Raw genomic sequence first — 19,631 nt, 5'->3', positions numbered from 1 at the left:
TTACTTTTTGCATCGAGGAAAAAGCGACCTTATTGCTAGTGTTAAGAGTTACATTTGCGCTTAGGTAAGTCGTAAGATTTTGTAGGTAGTTTTTTGTGTCGAGGGAAAAGTGACCTTATCGCTAGCATCACAAGACTTAGTTTTCTAGAAAAAGTTTTGTTTTGTTTCGAGAGAAAGTGACGTTATCGCTAGGCATCACAAGATTTAGTTTTGTAGAAAAAGTTGTGTTTTGTTTCGAGGGAAAAGGGTCCTTATTGCTAGCGACATAAGAAGGATATTTGGATCTCGTTACAGATTTATAAATTACTTATTATTTTGCGTGTGCGTATTCGTTACGAGTACCTTGATTAGGACTTTATTTTTAATTGACTTATTCATATATTTCTGATGTATGATTTATCTTGTCATCTTTTATACATTCAAAGTTATTTTTCTTGTTTAAATATATATTTTTATTAAGAAAATATCAGTGCATTAGAACAATCTAATCCCTGACGTTCTTGTCACGTAGAAATATCTATTTATCGTGTGCCATTTTAAATACTTATGTTATGTAATAATACTACCTTACCGCCCGCGGCTTCGCCCGCTTTGTCTAAAACCTAATAAATTATATACTAAAACCTTCCTCTTGAATCACTCTATCTATTAAAAAAAACCGCATCAAAATCCGTTGCGTAGTTTTAAAGATTTAAGCATACAAAGGGACATAGGGACAGAGAAAGCGACTTTGTTTTATACTATGTAGTTATTAATATACCCACATATGTCATAGGTATTTTTTTTCCTTTTCCCCAGACTCGCCGCGCTAGAAGGCCAATTCGAGACAGTAGCTTGCCTACTCTCTCGCGGTGCAGACGTCGATGCAGTTGACGCCGATCGACGCAGCACTTTATACGTACTGGCCTTGGACAATAGGATCGCTATGGCGAGACAGTTGATAGCAGCTGGCGCTAGTGTGCACTGTTGTGATACTGAGGTGAGTGGGGGGAAGAGGGGAAGACCTCGAAATCGCTATATATTGCTAATAATGAACACATAAATTGTTTAAATTTTAAACAGGTTTCTTAAATAATTAAGAATGAAGAAGGTGAGATAAGAAATTTGAAATTGAAAATCATATTTTTTTTTGTGATTTCCAGGGTCGAACACCACTGCACGTATCAGCCTGGCAGGGTCATACCGAGATGGTTAATCTACTCATTAAAGTTGGTGAGTTTTTTTTAATAATACCATCGAATTAAGTGTTAATTTGTTGAGAAAAATGAACGTGAAAAGTTAAAAATATTGAATACTTCTATCCCGTTAGTTATTCGTGTGTATGTGCGTGATTTAGTTCGTGTACGCACGTATACACGTACGCATCCGTGTAACTTTATTTTACTTGAATTTGATTAAATTTATATTTACATATTTTGCTTTCCAATTTTTTTTGTCAATCAATAAAGTCACGACAGTCGACGGTCGCGACCATTTTTACATTTCGTTTTCTCAAAAAAGTAAAGCCACATGTACATTTTTTATTCTCGTCAATCAATAAAGCTACTTAAACACTGTCTTAGGTCGTTCGTTTTAATATTTCGCAATGTCGTCAAAAAAAGTAAAGCCACACGTACACTCTTTTTAACGCTATCCCGCTCAAACACTTCGCTTTTTAAAAAACTAAAGCCACATGCACACTTGCAGGCGGTGCGGCAGTGGACGGGCGCGACCGCTGCGCTCGCACCGCACTGCACGCGGCCGCGTGGCGCGGACGTTCTGCCGCACTCAGAGCGTTGCTAGCGCATGGTGCGGACCCGGCCGCTGTGTGCACACAGGGGGCTACTCCGTTGGGTATGTATATATAGACTTAGGAACGTATATAGACTGAGACCGGAGCGTATGTAGACTGAGTCCGGCGCGTATTTAGACTGAGACCGGAGCGTACGTAGACTGAGACCGGCGCGTATGTAGACTGAGACCGGAGCGTATGTAAACTGAGACCGGAGCGTACTTAGACTCGCACATAGAGAACTACTCGATTGGATATGTATACTGTCACAGGAATAACGGGCATGATGCAAGTCTGGTGTGCACGCTGGACGATACTCCGCTGGGTATGTATCATAATATGTAAGCTCAGACAGGAGATGTGGACCATAGTCATCGTCAGATCATAGTCAGAAAAGTATGTAGACTCGCACGCAGGGCGCTACACCGTTCGGTAAGTACACAGTACTGTCAAATTTCAGTTTGATACCTCCACGCGTTCCTAAGAAAAGAAGAACACACATGTCAGAAGTGAAATTTTAGTCAAAGAAATTTCACTTCCAATATGCGTATATAATTTAATGAATATTTTTTACGTGCTCAGCGTTTGCAAAACTATGAGTGCTTTTGAGCTTAGTACGTCGACGGTGGGACACCCTGTATAATGGGATGAAAAAATAATCTTTAAAACTATTTTTCTATACAGGTATCGCAGCGCAAGAGGGTCACGAAGAATGCGTATTATGGTTGCTACAGCACGGCGCTGACCCGCTGCAAGCTGATCATTGTGGTAAGTAACGACTAGATGTCAAACTCAAACTCAAACATTTATTTATTCAATTAGGCTTCTTATAAAAGCAATTTTGAATCGTCATATCGTATTTTTACAATTACTACAATTAAAATATTACTTCACATTGCTCGCTCTAAATTTTAATTTGTATAACAAACATTTTGATGATGCCATTCCAAAATTCTTATTCGACAATTTCACACTGCTCTTTCCAAATTTGAATTGTATCATCAAACACTCGATATCGGCATTTTAATTAGACTAACTTCATATTGCCTTCTCCAAATTTTAATTTGATTATGTAAGAGCTAGCGCGCAAGAGCAACTTTTGTCTCCGCAACTATTTGTCTCTCCCATCAACTCTATGGGCTAGTATGAAAGTGTGCGCATGTAGCGACGCAACTCCCCATAGAGTTGATGGGAGAGACAAAATAGTTGCGGAGACAAAAGTTGCTCTTGCGCGCTAGCTCTAATATTTTGTCATTACAAATTCAATTTTTAAATTTAACATAACTTCACATTGCTCTCTCTAGATGTAAATTTGACTTTATAATATCCGCTATTGCCATTCCAAATGGCTAATTTGACATAACTTCGCTATGATCTGTCCAAATTTTCAAATTTTAATGCAAGTATGATTTTTTTCATCTACCGTATGATTTTAGGTCAATAAATATGTGTTTATTTTGTTTTATTTTCAAATTTCAAAGGTCGTACACCTGCCAAAGTTGCATGGCGTGCCGGGCACGGCAACATATGCCGTTTGCTAGAACGTTGGAGCGCCCCGTCCGCGCCCGCAGCGCTCACACCGCAGCAAGACGACCTGCTGGCGCCGTTGCGGACTGGTGAGTAGCAACAGCAGCAACAACAACAATAGCCACAGCAACAACAGCAACAGCAGCAACAACAACAACAGCCACAGCAACAGCAGCAACAGCAACATTATCGTCTCTCAACTACATCATAATCATGCACACTACATCAATAACAGCAACAGCAGCAATTACTACATTAACATCTTAAAATTAACTGTCATCATCTCTAATAACAGTAGTAACATGATCAACAACAAAAACTGCAGCATCATGATCATGAACATCTGCAACAACATCATAAACAGCAACGTTGTTAACACCAGACGCAACATGATCAACAACAACTGCAGCAACATTATGAACAACATAAGAAAAATCATCAACATCGTCATTAATTTATTTATTTTTACAACAACGATGTTGATTTATTCAGATTGTATGAAGGAATGATAAGATGATTATCATCAACCACTTGATCATTATTTTCATCATCAACGACAACAAATAAAGCAGAAGTAGCAGCATATATTTGTTTTCATAAATTATTATCATCGTTTCTGTGTCTTATGTAAAACTCAGTTATATCCGGCTCGAAGTACCATTTTACTTGATTTGAATGAAGTTTTCTGTCAGGGGTAAAATGATAAGTTTTTACAAATAATTGTCTTAACCCATTGAGCCCCGAGCTGCCCGATCGGGCCACGACACAATAGATTTTCTATTGTGTCTGTGATTCCGGGGGCTGAGTTATTAATACTAATCTTACTCCAATTCTCCTTTTTTGTTGCTTTTAAGAACACAATGTGACTTAGACATAGACAATATATTTTTCCAGGCTCGCCGGATTACAAGCGGCGCAGCGTACACAGTTCAAACTCGACTAAATCGTCGTCGAATCTCACCGGCGGCTCGAACAGATCTCATGAACAAGAGGATAATGTTGATAAGGTATAGTATAATACAACACAGCACAGCACAACACAACACAACGCAACACAACACAACACAACACAACGCAACTCATCACACCACATACACATCACAATACAACATTATTTGTCGTACACATACTACATCTTTTTAATATTTTTCCAAAAAAAAAAAGTACATCAATAAAGTAAAAATAATAAAACTACCCTCTTTTCAGCTAATAAAACCAGTGACGTCACTATCGTTCGCCCAACAAGTGGCAAGATGTGGGTGGGCGCGACGGGACCGCACTAGAGATGAACCGGCCCCGGAGATACGAGCACGTGATAGTGATGCTAAGTTGAGGTGATGTTTTTAAGCTATTGCATAGCTTCTATCGCGGGCCTTGAGCGCGGGGACCGAATCCAGAAATTCTGTATACGTAAATATGATAATTCATATAAATATACAAATACAATAACAAAAAAGTTTGTCAACAAACGATTTGAAATAATTAATAAAATAATTATCAATTTACGTTATTTTTATTTTCTTTTTTGCTGATTCTACCATCATGAAAAATCAGCCCTCATTTGAATAAATATTTCTAATGTTTCCATCTTTTCAGCAGGAGCTACCTAGCGAACGAGCGTGACGTAGAGTTACGCGGTTGCGCGGTTGACGCGCGTCGCGAAGAGCGTCACGGCGCTACGTCACCTCTATATGCGTCACCGCCGCGCACTCCGCCGGAGAGAGATGGTAGGTTTTATTATTTGTTATTATGGGGCAAATTGGGGCATGGGGTATGGGCCATGGGGCAAATTGGGGCAAGATAATAATAATAATAAATAAAAATCGTTTATTTAGTACCAAGTAATACACAACACAATACAATTTGAACTCGACGATCGCCTCAACTAGGCATAAACCTGTGCTAGAGGCGACCAACGCCTTCCGCACAAGACACAGCCGGTATAGTACTGTCCAAAAAATGAAAACATCATTTAATATTATAAACTAGCTGCTCCGCGCGGTTTCACCCCCATGGCTCCACTCCTGTTGCCTTCCTCGATAAATGGGCTATCTAACACTGAAAGAATTTTTCAAATCGGATCAGTAGTTCCCGAGATTAGTGCGTTCAAACAAACAAACAAACTCTTCAGCTTTATAATATTAGTATAGATTACAAAAAACATAGAAAAACAAAGGCCGGAATTAGAAACAAGGTACGTATTAAAATATCAGGCATGCAATGTATGTGAGTATGAGATTGTGAGCGTGACTAGTAGTAAATAGTGTTCTGAGATTATGGGAATGTATTGGATCGTTGGGTTTTCGTTGTGAGGGCACAGGGCATAGTATAAACAACTTAGATATCAGGTTCTGGGGGGTATAGTATGTGGTTAAGTAAGTAAAAATAAGTAGTATGTTGTGATCTGCGAAGCGTGGTGATGATTTTAGAATATGGAGCATGGGGCATTGGGGCAAGGGGCAAATTGGAGCATGGGGCAAAATATGTAATAGGTAGTGTGTTGTGTTCAGGGGAATGTTGTTATGATTTTAGGATATGGGGTAGGCATTGGGCAAAGGGCAAATTGGAGAATAATGCGAAAGAAGTAATGCAATGGGTGCTGGTAAAAGTGATAATGATTTTGCCAAGTCTTTTATGTTAAAATTTGGGATGATTTGTTTAAATTAGTATACCAACCGCTGCCGTGCGCACAACTGCTCGTAGTGGACACGCACTTGAACTTATTATAGGTACAATTTTAAATTCAGAAACTTTTATCAAATTGAGAATACTTCTCGCCCCCTAGCATCCCAACCAACGTAAAAGTTTTCAAATTTCGAACAAAATTCTCTTTTCTTTCAGTACCCTCCCAACCGGCATCACTACCTTGCCAGCAGCCGCTAGTGGCCGACACACACTTCAACCGCGACACGCACATGCGCATCATACTCGGCCGAGACAGTAAGCAGCACGAGCGAGCTGACAGGCGAGTAACTTGCTTGATAGTAGAAATCCATACTAATATTATAAATGCGAAAGTAACTCTGTCTGTCTGTTACTCAATCACGCCTAAACTACTGAACCAATTTTCATGGAATTTGGTATGGAGATATTTTGGATACCCGAGAAAGGACATAGGCTACTTTTTATCCCGGGAAAATGACGCAATCCCGGAAATACCACGGTCAACGGGAACTATGCGGGTTTTTCTTTGACTGCGCGGGTGAAGCCGCGGGCGGAAACCTAGTAAATGATAAAATATATTTCAGGACAATTTTCACACACGGCACGATCTGGTCCCATACTAAGCTTTCGCTTGTGTTATGGAAACCAGATGGCTGATAAACATACATATATAATTTTAAGTAAATACTTATATAGATAATTAACACACAGACACAGAGAAAACATCTATGTACATCACATATTTGCCCCGGGTGGGAATCAATTAAATAAAAAAAAAAGTGGCATTGTAGAAAACATTCATTGAAATAAACACCTTATGTCGTGGCTTTAATGTTCAAAGTCTATCGCATCGCTTAACTCTGCCATTCAATACATTCGTGGGCAGAGTTTTGCTTCGGACAATTTTTTAACGTGATTGTCGAGTCGAGTTGTTTTAATGTACGTCAATATTACATGTTATATATTATATATATACTGTATATTAAAATATTTAGATAATACATTAGTCTTATTTATATGTAGTATAGATGTAAATGTATTATTTTTATTAATATGGGTTTCTATGAAAAAAAAATGTGTGCGTGTACTAGTGTACACACGTAAGAAGTGAAACTTCTTTATGACCCTATTTAAAAAAAAATTACTGCAACTTTACAGAAATACGTTGAATCACGCGTGGTAGGGATAAGAAAAAGATGGCTAAATTTTTTTCCAACCCCGATAAAGAAGTTTCACTTTAAAAAAATAACTTAAATGTTTTTATATTATATTATTTATTACAAATAGCGCGGTGTTTTTGGCGTCCAGACTTGCGTATAACAAGTTGGTAGGCGGGCTCGGGAGGGTGAGAGGGAAGATATTTAAGAAAACGTGAGTGAAAGGGATGGGTATACTCGATATGGTGGTGTGGTGTTATTGTGATTATTTTACAATTTTTCTTTCTTTAAAAGAGAGAGAAATATCTGTACTGTTTCTTAAAATATTTAATGTAAAAAAAACAAGATTATTTGTTTAATTTTATTTAATTCAATATTATTAATAATATTGAATTGTGTTTTTAAATTAATTCGAAATATTACGTTACGTATTCCACATAATTTGACATTTTATGTTCATCTGGATACATTTTTTTTTTTTCATTTTTGTCAAAATTTTCAGTTATTTTTGTGAAAATATAAAACTTAATTTTTTTATTGTTATATACAATAATATCACTCCCAAATTATCGAGTTTTGCCTGGTGGTTAGGTACATTGGTAAAATGTAATATTTTATGAAGACTTGTAACTAAATAAATTATATTTTTGTAAAAAATTATTAAAAATAATTTTACACGTCTTTGTGAAATAATACATAAACCTTTCACCGAGAACGGGGCAGTTGAATAAATCTCTCTCTTTTGTCATTATATCTTCTCCTATTTTTCTATCCTTCATCTCTTGTTAGATAGAGTGTTTCAAATCATAGTTTTTTTGTGTGAACATTTAATAGGCCACCCACACGTCTGCCGAACAACGTGACAAACAACGAACACATAGGGACGGCGCTATACAGAGAAGCGAGAAGGGAATAAGTACATCTCTTTTCTTCGTATAGCGCTGTCCCTATGTGTTCGTTGTTTGTCACGTTGTTCGGCAGACGTGTTCGGCAGGCCTATAAATTATATTTTCAAAACGTATAAAACAAAAATTATCGAATGAATTTTTTATTCACGTTATACTTATCTTTTATTTAAATAAGTTTTTCGTCGCTACACAATTTTTCGTTATTGTTAGATAAAAGAGAGATAGATATATTGATAGAGCGAGATAGTTGTATAGATATTTAACTGCTCCAATCTTTCATTCACATTCACAAATCATTCACCATTCAATTCTACCGAATGGACTTATTTTAATTTTTCCACATTGTTAACAAACGTTGAACGTTTTAGTCATAAATGTTTATTTAAAAAAGGTATTAAATGCAGATAAATAACACTGTAAATACGAGATGGGTTAAAAGGAGTGTACTAGTACAATATACATAGTATATTAATGTACCTATAATAATGTATTATATGGGAGAATAACAATGTACATATGAATATCTGCAAATAATTTGTAATCCATTCGGTAGCATCACAGCACATTGCACTATCAAATATTCACACTCGCACAATTTTGTTCGGGATTATGGATATTTAAAAAAAAAAATGTCTGTTGGTCTTAGTGTTAACCTTCCTCGATAAATGGGCTATCCAACACCGAAAGAATTTTTCAAATCGGCCCAGTAGTTCTTGAGATAAGCTCGTTCAAACAAACAAACAAACTCTTCAGCTTTATGATATTAAAGATTTTCTAGGCAAAGTGACCATTTATCACCTACCATTGTTCATGTTCATTGTTGGACGCAAGTCTCGATCGAATTACGCTTACTAACGGCTTTCCAGTCATGTTGGGTCGACTAATTTTTGCATGCGTTTGAAGGCTTTTTGATAATTTTCTGTGGGAAAATTGCAAGGTAAAGGCAAAGGTGTTTTTTTGGCAAGAAGATGGCAGGATAAGGCAAATTTTTGGCCTAGAGGCCATTTTCAAGATTTAAACCTGGATTTAAATCTAGGAAATTTTTAAGAGTAAAAGAGTCGGTAATGGGGTTGGGACTATATGATTGATAAATAATAAATTTGTTTTCCTTTTTATAAGTTGATAAGTCTATAGACATGGGAACTAGATTACGAATGTTACTAGTTTTTAAGAAAGGTTCATATGTTTTAATAATAACAATAATGGAATAGAATCCATTTAGTAGGTATTTTCAGGTAACTGTACACTCTCATACATATAAATTATTTGATTAATAATATGATTTTTGTCCACAGTAAAAACAAGAGGAATGGCATAGTGACAAATCCAGCGATGCGATTGGTCGCCAACGTAAGAAATGGTCTTGGTAAGTTGGAATATAACATAGCATTGAAAATGTTGTTTTCGATATTGATTGTCTTCTATACTTATTATAATATTATAAAGAGGAAAGGTTTGTATGTATCGTTTTCACGCATATACTACTGAACCGATTATGATGAAATTTAGCACACATATAGAGGGTAACTTGAATAACATAGGATAGGTTTTATCCAGGAAATCCGTTCCACGGGAACCAGTGTACTATAAGATAGTTTTTACCTATGATTTTGAAAGCTCCTAACGCATTTTAATACTTAGATACAAATGAAAAAAAATCTGTTTACTAGTCAAAAACTAATAATAATAATTATCAATGCAGTAAGAAATTTGTTTTTGAGGATATCAAATTGAGTAGTTTTTTTTAGATTATATTGCATATTAGCGATTAAACGAACAATAATCATAACCTCAGTTTTAAGATCTTTTAACTGTAACTACATTATTGCCTGAAGTAAATTAATAAAAAAATAATCATATCTTTTTCTAGACAACGCAGCAGCAAACATTCGTCGAACGGGTGTGGCATTGGCGGCCAGCGCAAGTTCGGCCAACCCAGCAGTTAAAACCAACGCCTTTCAATGGAGGAAAGAAACGCCTTTGTAAACGATGGGCCAATGTGGGCCAAGTTGGCCAAACTGGTCGAGATTATGTTTGACTTATCACGATAGTGTAGCGGCAATCACGATAGTGTAGAGGGCCTAAATATCTATGATCGTCATTGTAGATGTTAGTTCATAATCGCCGTAATGGCTGCAAATATGGACGATCATTTGTTGGGCCAACGCTGCCCATTGTGAAAATATCATAAAATATAGCTTGATCTTTGTGACAGATGTGAACAAAACCAACGAAATTATCTACAATAATATTATAAAGAGGAAAACTTTGTTTGTTTGATTGTAATAAATAGGCTCATAAACTACTGGACCGATTTTAAAAATTCTTTCACCATTGGAAAGCTACAATATCCACGAGTAATATAGGATAGATTTTATCCCGGAAATTCCACGGGAACGGGAACTATGCGAGTTTTTCTTTGAAACCGCGGGCGAAGCCGCCGGCGGAAAGCTAGTTTTTAATAAACGTTTTATTTATTATTACCGTATTTTTATTATTTACTTGCCAGTTTGAAAGCAATTGAAATGCAATACATTGCAATCATAAAAATATACTTCTTTTGACATATTTCACAGAGATTAAGCTATATTTTAAGGTCTGTAGTTAACTCAACAGATACTACTGTAAAGTGGTATATGTTTGGCCAATGTTGGCAATATGAATAGAGATTATTGTAAAGTGTTTGGCCAACGTTGGTCAAGGGTGGCTATTATTTGAATATGCTTGGTCATAATTATTGTCAACTCAGTGTGTTATATGTGTATGTATGGCCAATGTTGACCATTACTTGGCGAAGTGTGGCCAAAGAAAACTATGGCTTAGATTTGACAAATTTATATGATAAGTTGATGGCAATATTTGGTTGTATTTCTGTGTTTTATAATGGATGTCTAAGTTGATGTAGATGATCTTTAAGCAATGACGAATATTTGATCAGATTTTGACAAACATTGACCATTTTGGTTAGTATTTGGACAATTTGCCGAGTCAAATTTTAATTATACGGCAATAAAAACTAGATTTTGAATTTTTTGAGTCCATTAATGTGTTGAGTTTAAATTAAACGATCAATAGTTTATTTTACTATTGATTTGGTTTAATATTTTTTAACGTAGTGTCGGACAAAGGAAATTACAAGCAAACGTTTGGTAAAATGTGGTCAAAGTTTGTCGAATATGGCCCAGCTTGGGCCAACGATCGGTGATATGATTGTACTCGAATAAATAGATCGATGACTGTTGCAATACTTATGCCTAGATATATTGTACAAAATAGTATTATTTTGATTTTATTATCAATTATAATCAACTTAATTTCTCAGTAATACATAAAAAAGCAGTCTCTTAACCAACTTTCAAAAAGAAGGTATTTCATTTGAAGTAATTTTACAATATGAACTTAAAAATTAACTTTCAAGATTTGTAGCAATATTTATTGTAGAAAGAGATGTGTATAGTGTCATGTGTTAGAGAGAGATGGATATATGTCTGTCACTTCTAAAAATTTAATAAAGGAGTAATTAAAATGAACTAGAGTAAAACATTAATTAGGGATGATAATGTAAAATTAAAAAGGGCATTATTTAAAAAAAAATCCCTCAAAATTAAATTCGGGAGAAATTAAGTATTTTAACAAAGAAATAGTACAAAATTGTAATGTACTAAAAACTTATAAAAACACTATCACTGTTTGCTGTAGTAATGAAGGTGTAATAACTAAATATACTAAGGGCTGATTTTTCAATCCTTGGTTAAAACTTATTCATCGAATAACGTATTAAACTACCATTTCAAAAATGTATTCTAATTATCCGTGTTTGACGGTTTACAGGTGACATTTTAAAATGTTTGTGTAATACTTTATTGGATGGAAAATTTTAACCAAGGATTGAAAAATCGGCTCTAAAAATAAAAAATAAAATGTTTGCTTATACTACTATAGCAAAAAATAAATATATTAAACAGCTATTTCAAAAATAAGGAATCACTGACTTAAAAGTAGTTATCATACGCTCAATGCTTAAAATGTATTTATTTATTTTACTTTGTATAAAACAAAGAATATACTGTCTTTACATTGAGAAAACCCATTTTACAAATATCTCTGAAAAAAAACAACAACAATAAAAAATCCATTTAGAAAAGAAACCATACTTTTTGGTAAAAAACAGTAAGAAATCACGCTTTAAAGGCAGATTAAAATTCTTTAAACCGATTTATTATTGAAAAAAAATCAATAATAAATCGGTGCATTTTTTTTGTACTAAGAGGCGTTTTTTTATTTATTTTAACGATCTCAAAGTGAACAATATTTTTTTTTACTTGCATTTAAGCTAATGCCTAGTCGATATATACGTAGGTGCCTATTCGCAAAATATATTTTAACGTAGCCGTTATTACAAAAGATATATTGAGTGTAGCCAGTTTAAAAAAATATTTAATTATTATTTTTTTGCACTGGCAACACAAATTTAATGTAAGTAGGTTATAAAATTATATGGTAACACCAATGTGGAATAAGCTAAACTATTTTTGTGTGGAAATGCATAAAAAATATGAGAAATACGTAATTTTAACAAATGCATAAATGTTGTATTTATAATAACTAGTGTGATGTAATTAGATGGATTTTTTTGTTTGGTACTTTTAAAAATCTATGTTGTTGTTTTTATTTTTCTGTTTTCTAATTTTCGATAAGTCAGAAATTCATTTTATTTTTGTGTTTTTTAACGAAAACTTAAAATTAAGATCGGATATGTTAAAAACTTCATTAATGTTTTACATAAAAGACATACAATATTTTTTCTTTGTATAGTTCTTAAAAATATACGATTTTTAAAAGTGCTTCATAAAATCCTAAACTTGTGTTTAACGGTTTGTGTCAAAATTAATGCCAAATAATTTACGGTTTAAATATTTTCTCATCAAATATTGTGTTTTTTTTTTTTGTAAATCATTTTTTTGTTGATATTATATAAAAAATAGAAAATTTTTGAAATGTCTCAGTGGGTAGCCTTGTAGATAGTATGAATTTTTTTCGAATAGCAATACTGACTTTGCGAATAAAAACGACTTTTGGAATCGAATCTTGATTATTTCAATCAAATTAGTGATAATTTTGTTAAATGAGGTGTTTTTACCAATATCAAAATATGCAGTACAGTTAATTTTTTGCGTATTTTTTGTGATTTTTGAAGTGAAACTTCTTTATCGGGTTGGAAAAAAATTTTGTAAAACATTCTTAGTTACGCGTGACATTTTTCCGTTACGCGCCATCATTCGACGTATTTCTCTTAAGTTGCATATAGTAAATTATTTTTTGAAAAATAAGGTCATAAAGAAGTTTCACTTCTTACGTGTGTACAGTAGTACACGCAAACATTTATTTTTCTTAGAAGAGGCTATAAATTTTTGATCTGTTTTTCAATGAAATTGGTAGAAATATCTCATTCTAGTGACGCCATTTTTTATTGTATAACGCTTATTATTAGAATAATTATTTATGAGACTAATTTTGTATGTTTGTGTGTGTGAAACTTGTGATTTAGTAAATAAATGTAATGTAGCTGGTGCCGTGGTATAACGTTGTGAGAATATATTGAAATATATTATGTATTATTTCTCTTATTATGTTGTTTTATTTTACCTTCACATAAAACCCTATGATACATAATCATTATCACTACATAGTATATAAAACAAAGTCGCATTCTCCGTCCCTTTGTCCCTGTGTATGCTTAAATCTTTAAATAACGCATCGAATTTTGATGCGATTTTTAAATAGATAGAGTGATTCTCGAGGAAGGTTTTAGTATCACTACATAGTATAAAACAAAGTCGCTTTCTCTGTCCCTATGTCCCTGTGTATGCTTAAATCTTTAAACTACGCAACAGATTTTAATGCGATTTTTTTAGAAAGAGTGATTCTCGAGGAAAGTTTTAGTAATTTATAACGTTTGAGACAAGCGGATATTTATATGCAATCACATGTATTTTCCTTAATTTTTTACATAATAACGATACTCCATAGATAGATTCACAGTACAATTTATTTCTTAAAATTCTTCTTTTTGTGGTTTGGGCCAATTTTTCAATCCTTGGTTAAAATTTATCCGTCCAATAAAGTATGACACGAACATTTTAAAATTTCACCTGTTAACTGTCAAATGCGGACAATTAGAATACATTTTTGTATTGTGTATTATGAATAAGTTTTATCCAAGGATAGAAAAATCAGTTCTGTGAAATATTTTTAAATATCTGGACCGATTTTTGATGATATTTTTCGCTTTGTTCTCTCTGGATTATTTAAAAATTTTTGGTTAGATAGACTACCAGCCACCAGATAGCGCTGTTATAAATAAGGTCGCATTACCCTCTTTATGTGTGCTAAATTTCATTATAATCGGTTCAGTAGTATTTGCGTGAAAGTGAAAAATCATACACACCTTTACACATCCAAGCTATCCACAGGATAGGATAGTATAAATTGTATTTAAAAGACAGTGTTTCATTTAAGTGTAACAGCAGATTTTGTATTATACGACATACGTTACAAAAAAGTTATTTTATGAACTGAATCGATAGCTCAAAATAAAGTAATACATATTAATAAAAGGTATCTCATTAAAATATCTGTCAAATATCCATTTGAAAAATATTTTTCAAATAAAAGTTATAAAAAACAACTATTTCTATTCGCCAATAGATGGCGTTACTGTTACAGGATAATATTGTTTATTTTTTACGGTGCACTTTCATCAAAACTACGAATGCTCATTCTAACCAAATTAATAAATTTTCATTTTCATATCATTTTCACATTCGTAGACACACAACAGGCGAAGAATATTCTTTCGTTGTTCTTAGTACGTTCGAAAAGATTCTATGCAATGTTCTAATACTGAGCAAAACTCAGTACGAGTTTTTGTTTACACTACACAAAATAATGGTCTTGCTCTAGCTCTATGTTCCTTTGATTTAAATGCACAGTTAGATAACTCATTAAAATTAAAACACATTTTTTTTAAATAAAACTTCAATAATTTTGTATTCTATAAAAATAAGAAAAACCTAAGCATTTTTTATTTAATACTAAGTAGCGATTAAGTAGTTACAACTTGTACTAAAAACTACACAATAAAACTAACAACATTCAGCCAAAAAGAACCCCTTTAAAAACATACGGCAATTAACTTCTATCAAATAGGAAGCATCAAGCAAGTGCAAAACAACAATGATTGGCGTATGGTGATAAACCCTCTGTAATTTGATATGTGCTTTGCGACCCTTATAGGTTAAGAGCCAGTGACTATTCGTAGAGATATGAATATAATATGTGTTTTTTTTTGCTATGAAACAACGAATAAATTTTAGAGAGTACTTTTGATAGAGAAGAATTTGATACTTTGACAGGAATATAAAAAATGGTAATTTACCTGTGCAGGTATTAGTTAAGACTAGTTATTCAATCACTACATAGTATAAAACAAAGTCGCTTTCTTTGTCCTTAAGTCCCTTGTATGCTTAAATTTTAAAACTACGCAACGGATTTGGATGCGGTTTTTTTAATAGATAGTGTGATTCAAGAGGAAGATTTTAGTATTCAATTTATTAGGTTTTAGACAAAGCGGGCGAAGCCGCGGGCGGAAAGCTAGTTTTATATAAAACGTATAGCATTAAAATTTAAAATGCTTATTAAAAGAATAATATTAAAGGAATAGAATAATTCGAGGATTCAAACCCGTGTCTTTGCCTTAGTGTAGAAATACCTGACCACTCAGCCACCTGTAATCCTACTTCAAATAGTTTCCACAACAACAAGAAAATTCAAGACGAGTTATTTTATTCTATTTTGATATTTTTCACCAGTTTATTTGCACTGTTAACTAGTATTCCTTTGTTTCCTTACAATTTGCCAAATAAATTGACTATTCTTAATCATGCGTTTTATTTCGGTTACTAGCTCTTACACTAACGATACAATCTCAACATGCTCTCATTGACTAACAATATGATTAAATAGTTGTACCGAAGCATCTTTTATTCCTAAAGGATTTTAAAATTCAATACAATAAAAAGATAATTTAATAATTTTTTTATTAACCTACATTTTACACAATTTGACGCCCATAACTTAGTCAGAGAGTTTTGTAGAAAAGTTGTATTTATTAAATTAGCCAATCCTTTCAAGACAAGTCAAATTATTATCTAAATCCCAGTAATTTCATTTCATAGATTCAAAAGTGTTTCTAGAAGAAGTCTAATTGAATAAATAATTAATGAGTTTGAGTTTAAATACAACACCATATCCTTACAATCTTGATCCAGAAATCATAGGAATTTATGCTACTAATGCTAATTTAATTTTAAACTAACTTATGCTCTTAAAAGTTTCGAAGATATTTTATCTATCTGCGTATATATTATGTATTTTATGTTCCTGAAAATTGAAAAATACGAAAAAATAAAAATAAACGACGTGTGGCACTCGGGGACTGCCGCGGTAAATCTATTGCATGCTATGCCTTCAAGCCACACCTCCGCCCGTCGGAGTGGGGAGCGTGAGGTTTTTTCGTTACGGAATTTTCGATTCGGTCCCCGCGCTCAAGGCCCGCGATAGAAGCTATGCAATAGCTATATAATATGCAAATATGCAATAGCTTAAAAAAAACAACTATCTAGTCGAGTTCATCAGCTATAGTCTTTTATACTTTATAAAAGTTGTGACCAACTTCACAACATCCGCAGTTTACAAGCAAGAAACGAAAATAATGAACCCTACATCTTAAGTACTTCCTCGAAACGAGGACACGCGCGCGGCACGCGGCCATCTTAGCTTTACGTCAATTTTGTAACTTTACACCGGTTTAAGGAAAGGACTGTCGGATGTTGGATAAAAACTTTGTTAAGTGACTTTTTGCTTTGCATTGTTTAAAGCAGTGTATTCATTATGAAATTTAAAAACCTTCTATAGTTGGTATAGATAATAATTAGAATAAGGTTAGAAAATGTCATTAAGGTGGATGTTCCGACCGTCCCTCCATACATTTTTGATTACCTCTAAACACTTAACACAGACACTATTTCTTTAAAACTAATCATTTTATCACTTCTCTATAATGAAATGTGTGCGCGTTCGACCTTTTTAATCAATAATTTACAATATTTACTTAGAAAAACAACAGTAAAATACCGGAAAAATTTGACACTTCTACAGTAGTGTGCGTGACTTTTGCCAAGCGAAACACGACATAAAGCACGACATCTAGCGCATAGACTATATACTTATTACAGATCTAGCGCGTCAATGTCTAAACGAAAGGCGATGTTTAGACATTGACGCGCTAGATGTCGTGCATTCGCGTTCGTTATCTTATACATAATGAGCATAATTCTAATAAATCAAAGTTCTGTGTAAAAATTGAGTAATTTCATTTCCAATCGTTCAAAGAAAATAACAATAAAATAAAATAAAACTAATGACCTTAGAAACTATGTTTTTTTTTGTAAACAATTTATTACTCATTATTGTTCGTCCGTCGTAGGTCTGTAAACTGTATTGTACACTGAAGGTAAATGGTACTGTAGGTACTTTAGTTCGGCGTCGTCGTCGGCTTGATATAAATTACATTCTTGATTTCATTGACACGCGCTATGATTTGCGCGCGGAATTTCTTGTGTTGTGAATTTATTTTTGTATGCTATGCATTTTAATTGATTCAAATTGCAATGTTTCTCTAGTATGCATTTGAGACTATATTGTAAATTGTAATAATTGATCGTGGGTATAGTAATTAATTATTCTAATAACGCAATTAGTAATATATGTATTTTCGGTGGGATTCAAAACAAAAAATTGGCCCGTGATTTTTATGAAATTTCACCACATTGCAAATCACATCAATCATAGTTCATACACATGTATGACGAAAGTGATTATATAGTATTGTGGCTAACATTGACTCATCAGTTCATCACTGAAACCAGTGATAAATCAGTACCTATATCATATTTTGTTTGAATATTTTTAAACAATGATATAAGTATACAATTATTATAAATCGGTAAACTATCAAAGTAATCACAAACTTGCAAACATTGGTAAAATGTCCAGTAGTTTATGAGCCTATTCATTACAATCAAACAAACAAACAAAGTTTTCCTCTTTATAATATTAGTGTAGACAAACACTATGAATACGATCACGAATGCAAATTCGGGGATTTTCTAATTATTGCTAAATAATAATTGAATTCGTTTTGAAATACTCTATAATTTTTAGTGTATAAATATTAAATAGACATTTATAATGTGGTGCTCATTTTTTTTGTACTGCTAACGCTATTGTAGGTACCTATTTTCGTTGTTTTATTTCAAGTGAACACGGCCATACAATTTTGTCACGAGACGCCTATGATTGTAGGTACTTTTGTTAGGCTCCTTCGTCGTCCGCGTCGCGTCGGCTCGAAAGTTCTTGATTTCATTGTCACGCGCTATGATTTGCGCGCGGATTTTCTTGTGTTGTGAATTTATTTTTGTATTATTATTATTTTTTATTTTTTTTTATTTTATTGATTCAAATATATTCTTATAACGCAGTTATATTTTCGGTGGGACAATTTGACCCGTGATTTTTCTGAAATATCACCACGTTGCAAATCACATCAATCATACACACGTATGACGAAAGTATAGTGGCTAACATTGACTCATCAGTTCATCACTGAAACCAGTGATAAATCAGTATATCATATTTTATTGTGTTTGAATATTTTTTAAACAACGATATATATACAATATTATTATAAATCGGTAAACTACCAAAGTACTTCCGAATTTTCAGACAGACAAACAAGTAGTTTGAACACGCAGTTTTCTTATACTAGTAGCAAAAATCAAAACCATAATATTATGTTTACCTACTATATTTTACTAAAAGTCGAGTGCGTCGAAATCGTAAATAATAATATAATGTTTTTCACCTTCCTGGTTATTTTCCCATAGTAAATAGTGTTTTAGGTTTGTTGTTGTAGGTAGGAATAATAATAATTATTCTTACTTGTTGGTTATGAAATGTATATTGAAATAATTTACTTTTACAAATCATTAGTCATATTAGTTTTGAGTGAAAATGCTTGGATCAGCATAATATTATATGGTACTTCAAATACATGTTTTGATAAAAAAAACAATAGTGTAATAAAATAAAACTGCGTTTTATTGTAATCAATGTTGACAGTTTTAAATTCCAAAATTATTGATCAATAAAATAGTTTACACCAACAAATATAACTTTTATTTTTATAACCATCGTTCATAATATAAACCGTAGCAGGTGGCGTTTTGAAGTTCTGTCTACTCATACAGAAAAATGGAAAACTTGTTTTTTTTGTAAACAATTTATTACTCATTATTGTTGTTTGGCTGTGTGTTTGGCAACTCGAAGCGTGGTCGTCCGTCGTAGGTACTTTTGTTCGGCGTCGCGTCGTCGCTCGTCCGCGTCGGCTTGATATAAAACATTCTTGATTTCATTGACACGCGCTATGATTTGCGCGCGGAATTTCTTGTGTTGTGAATTTATTTTTGTATGCTATGCATTTTA

At 33.3% G+C, this 19,631-nt stretch overlaps 1 protein-coding gene across 1 annotated transcript in view; it reads left to right on the top strand.

Moving 5' to 3' along the window:
* Positions 1 to 10,368, top strand: part of LOC123704479 (ankyrin repeat domain-containing protein 50) — a 78,817-nt gene extending 68,449 nt beyond the window's left edge. The window contains exons 28-39 of the mRNA XM_045652873.1: positions 799 to 979; positions 1,143 to 1,212; positions 1,687 to 1,833; positions 2,456 to 2,539; positions 3,253 to 3,387; positions 4,193 to 4,305; positions 4,505 to 4,632; positions 4,898 to 5,025; positions 6,140 to 6,263; positions 7,250 to 7,333; positions 9,323 to 9,393; positions 9,898 to 10,368. Of these exons, the coding sequence (XP_045508829.1) occupies positions 799 to 979; positions 1,143 to 1,212; positions 1,687 to 1,833; positions 2,456 to 2,539; positions 3,253 to 3,387; positions 4,193 to 4,305; positions 4,505 to 4,632; positions 4,898 to 5,025; positions 6,140 to 6,263; positions 7,250 to 7,333; positions 9,323 to 9,393; positions 9,898 to 10,013 (1,381 nt within the window). The 3' untranslated portion in view covers positions 10,014 to 10,368. The remainder of the gene's footprint in view (positions 1 to 798; positions 980 to 1,142; positions 1,213 to 1,686; positions 1,834 to 2,455; positions 2,540 to 3,252; positions 3,388 to 4,192; positions 4,306 to 4,504; positions 4,633 to 4,897; positions 5,026 to 6,139; positions 6,264 to 7,249; positions 7,334 to 9,322; positions 9,394 to 9,897) is intronic.
* Positions 10,369 to 19,631: the final 9,263 nt, after the last annotated feature.

The sequence above is a fragment of the Colias croceus genome, chromosome 29 (assembly GCF_905220415.1).
Source record: "Colias croceus chromosome 29, ilColCroc2.1".
NCBI lineage: Eukaryota > Metazoa > Arthropoda > Insecta > Lepidoptera > Pieridae > Colias > Colias croceus.
Note: the sequence above shows the minus strand (reverse complement) of the source record. Positions and strands in the feature narration are given on the sequence as shown.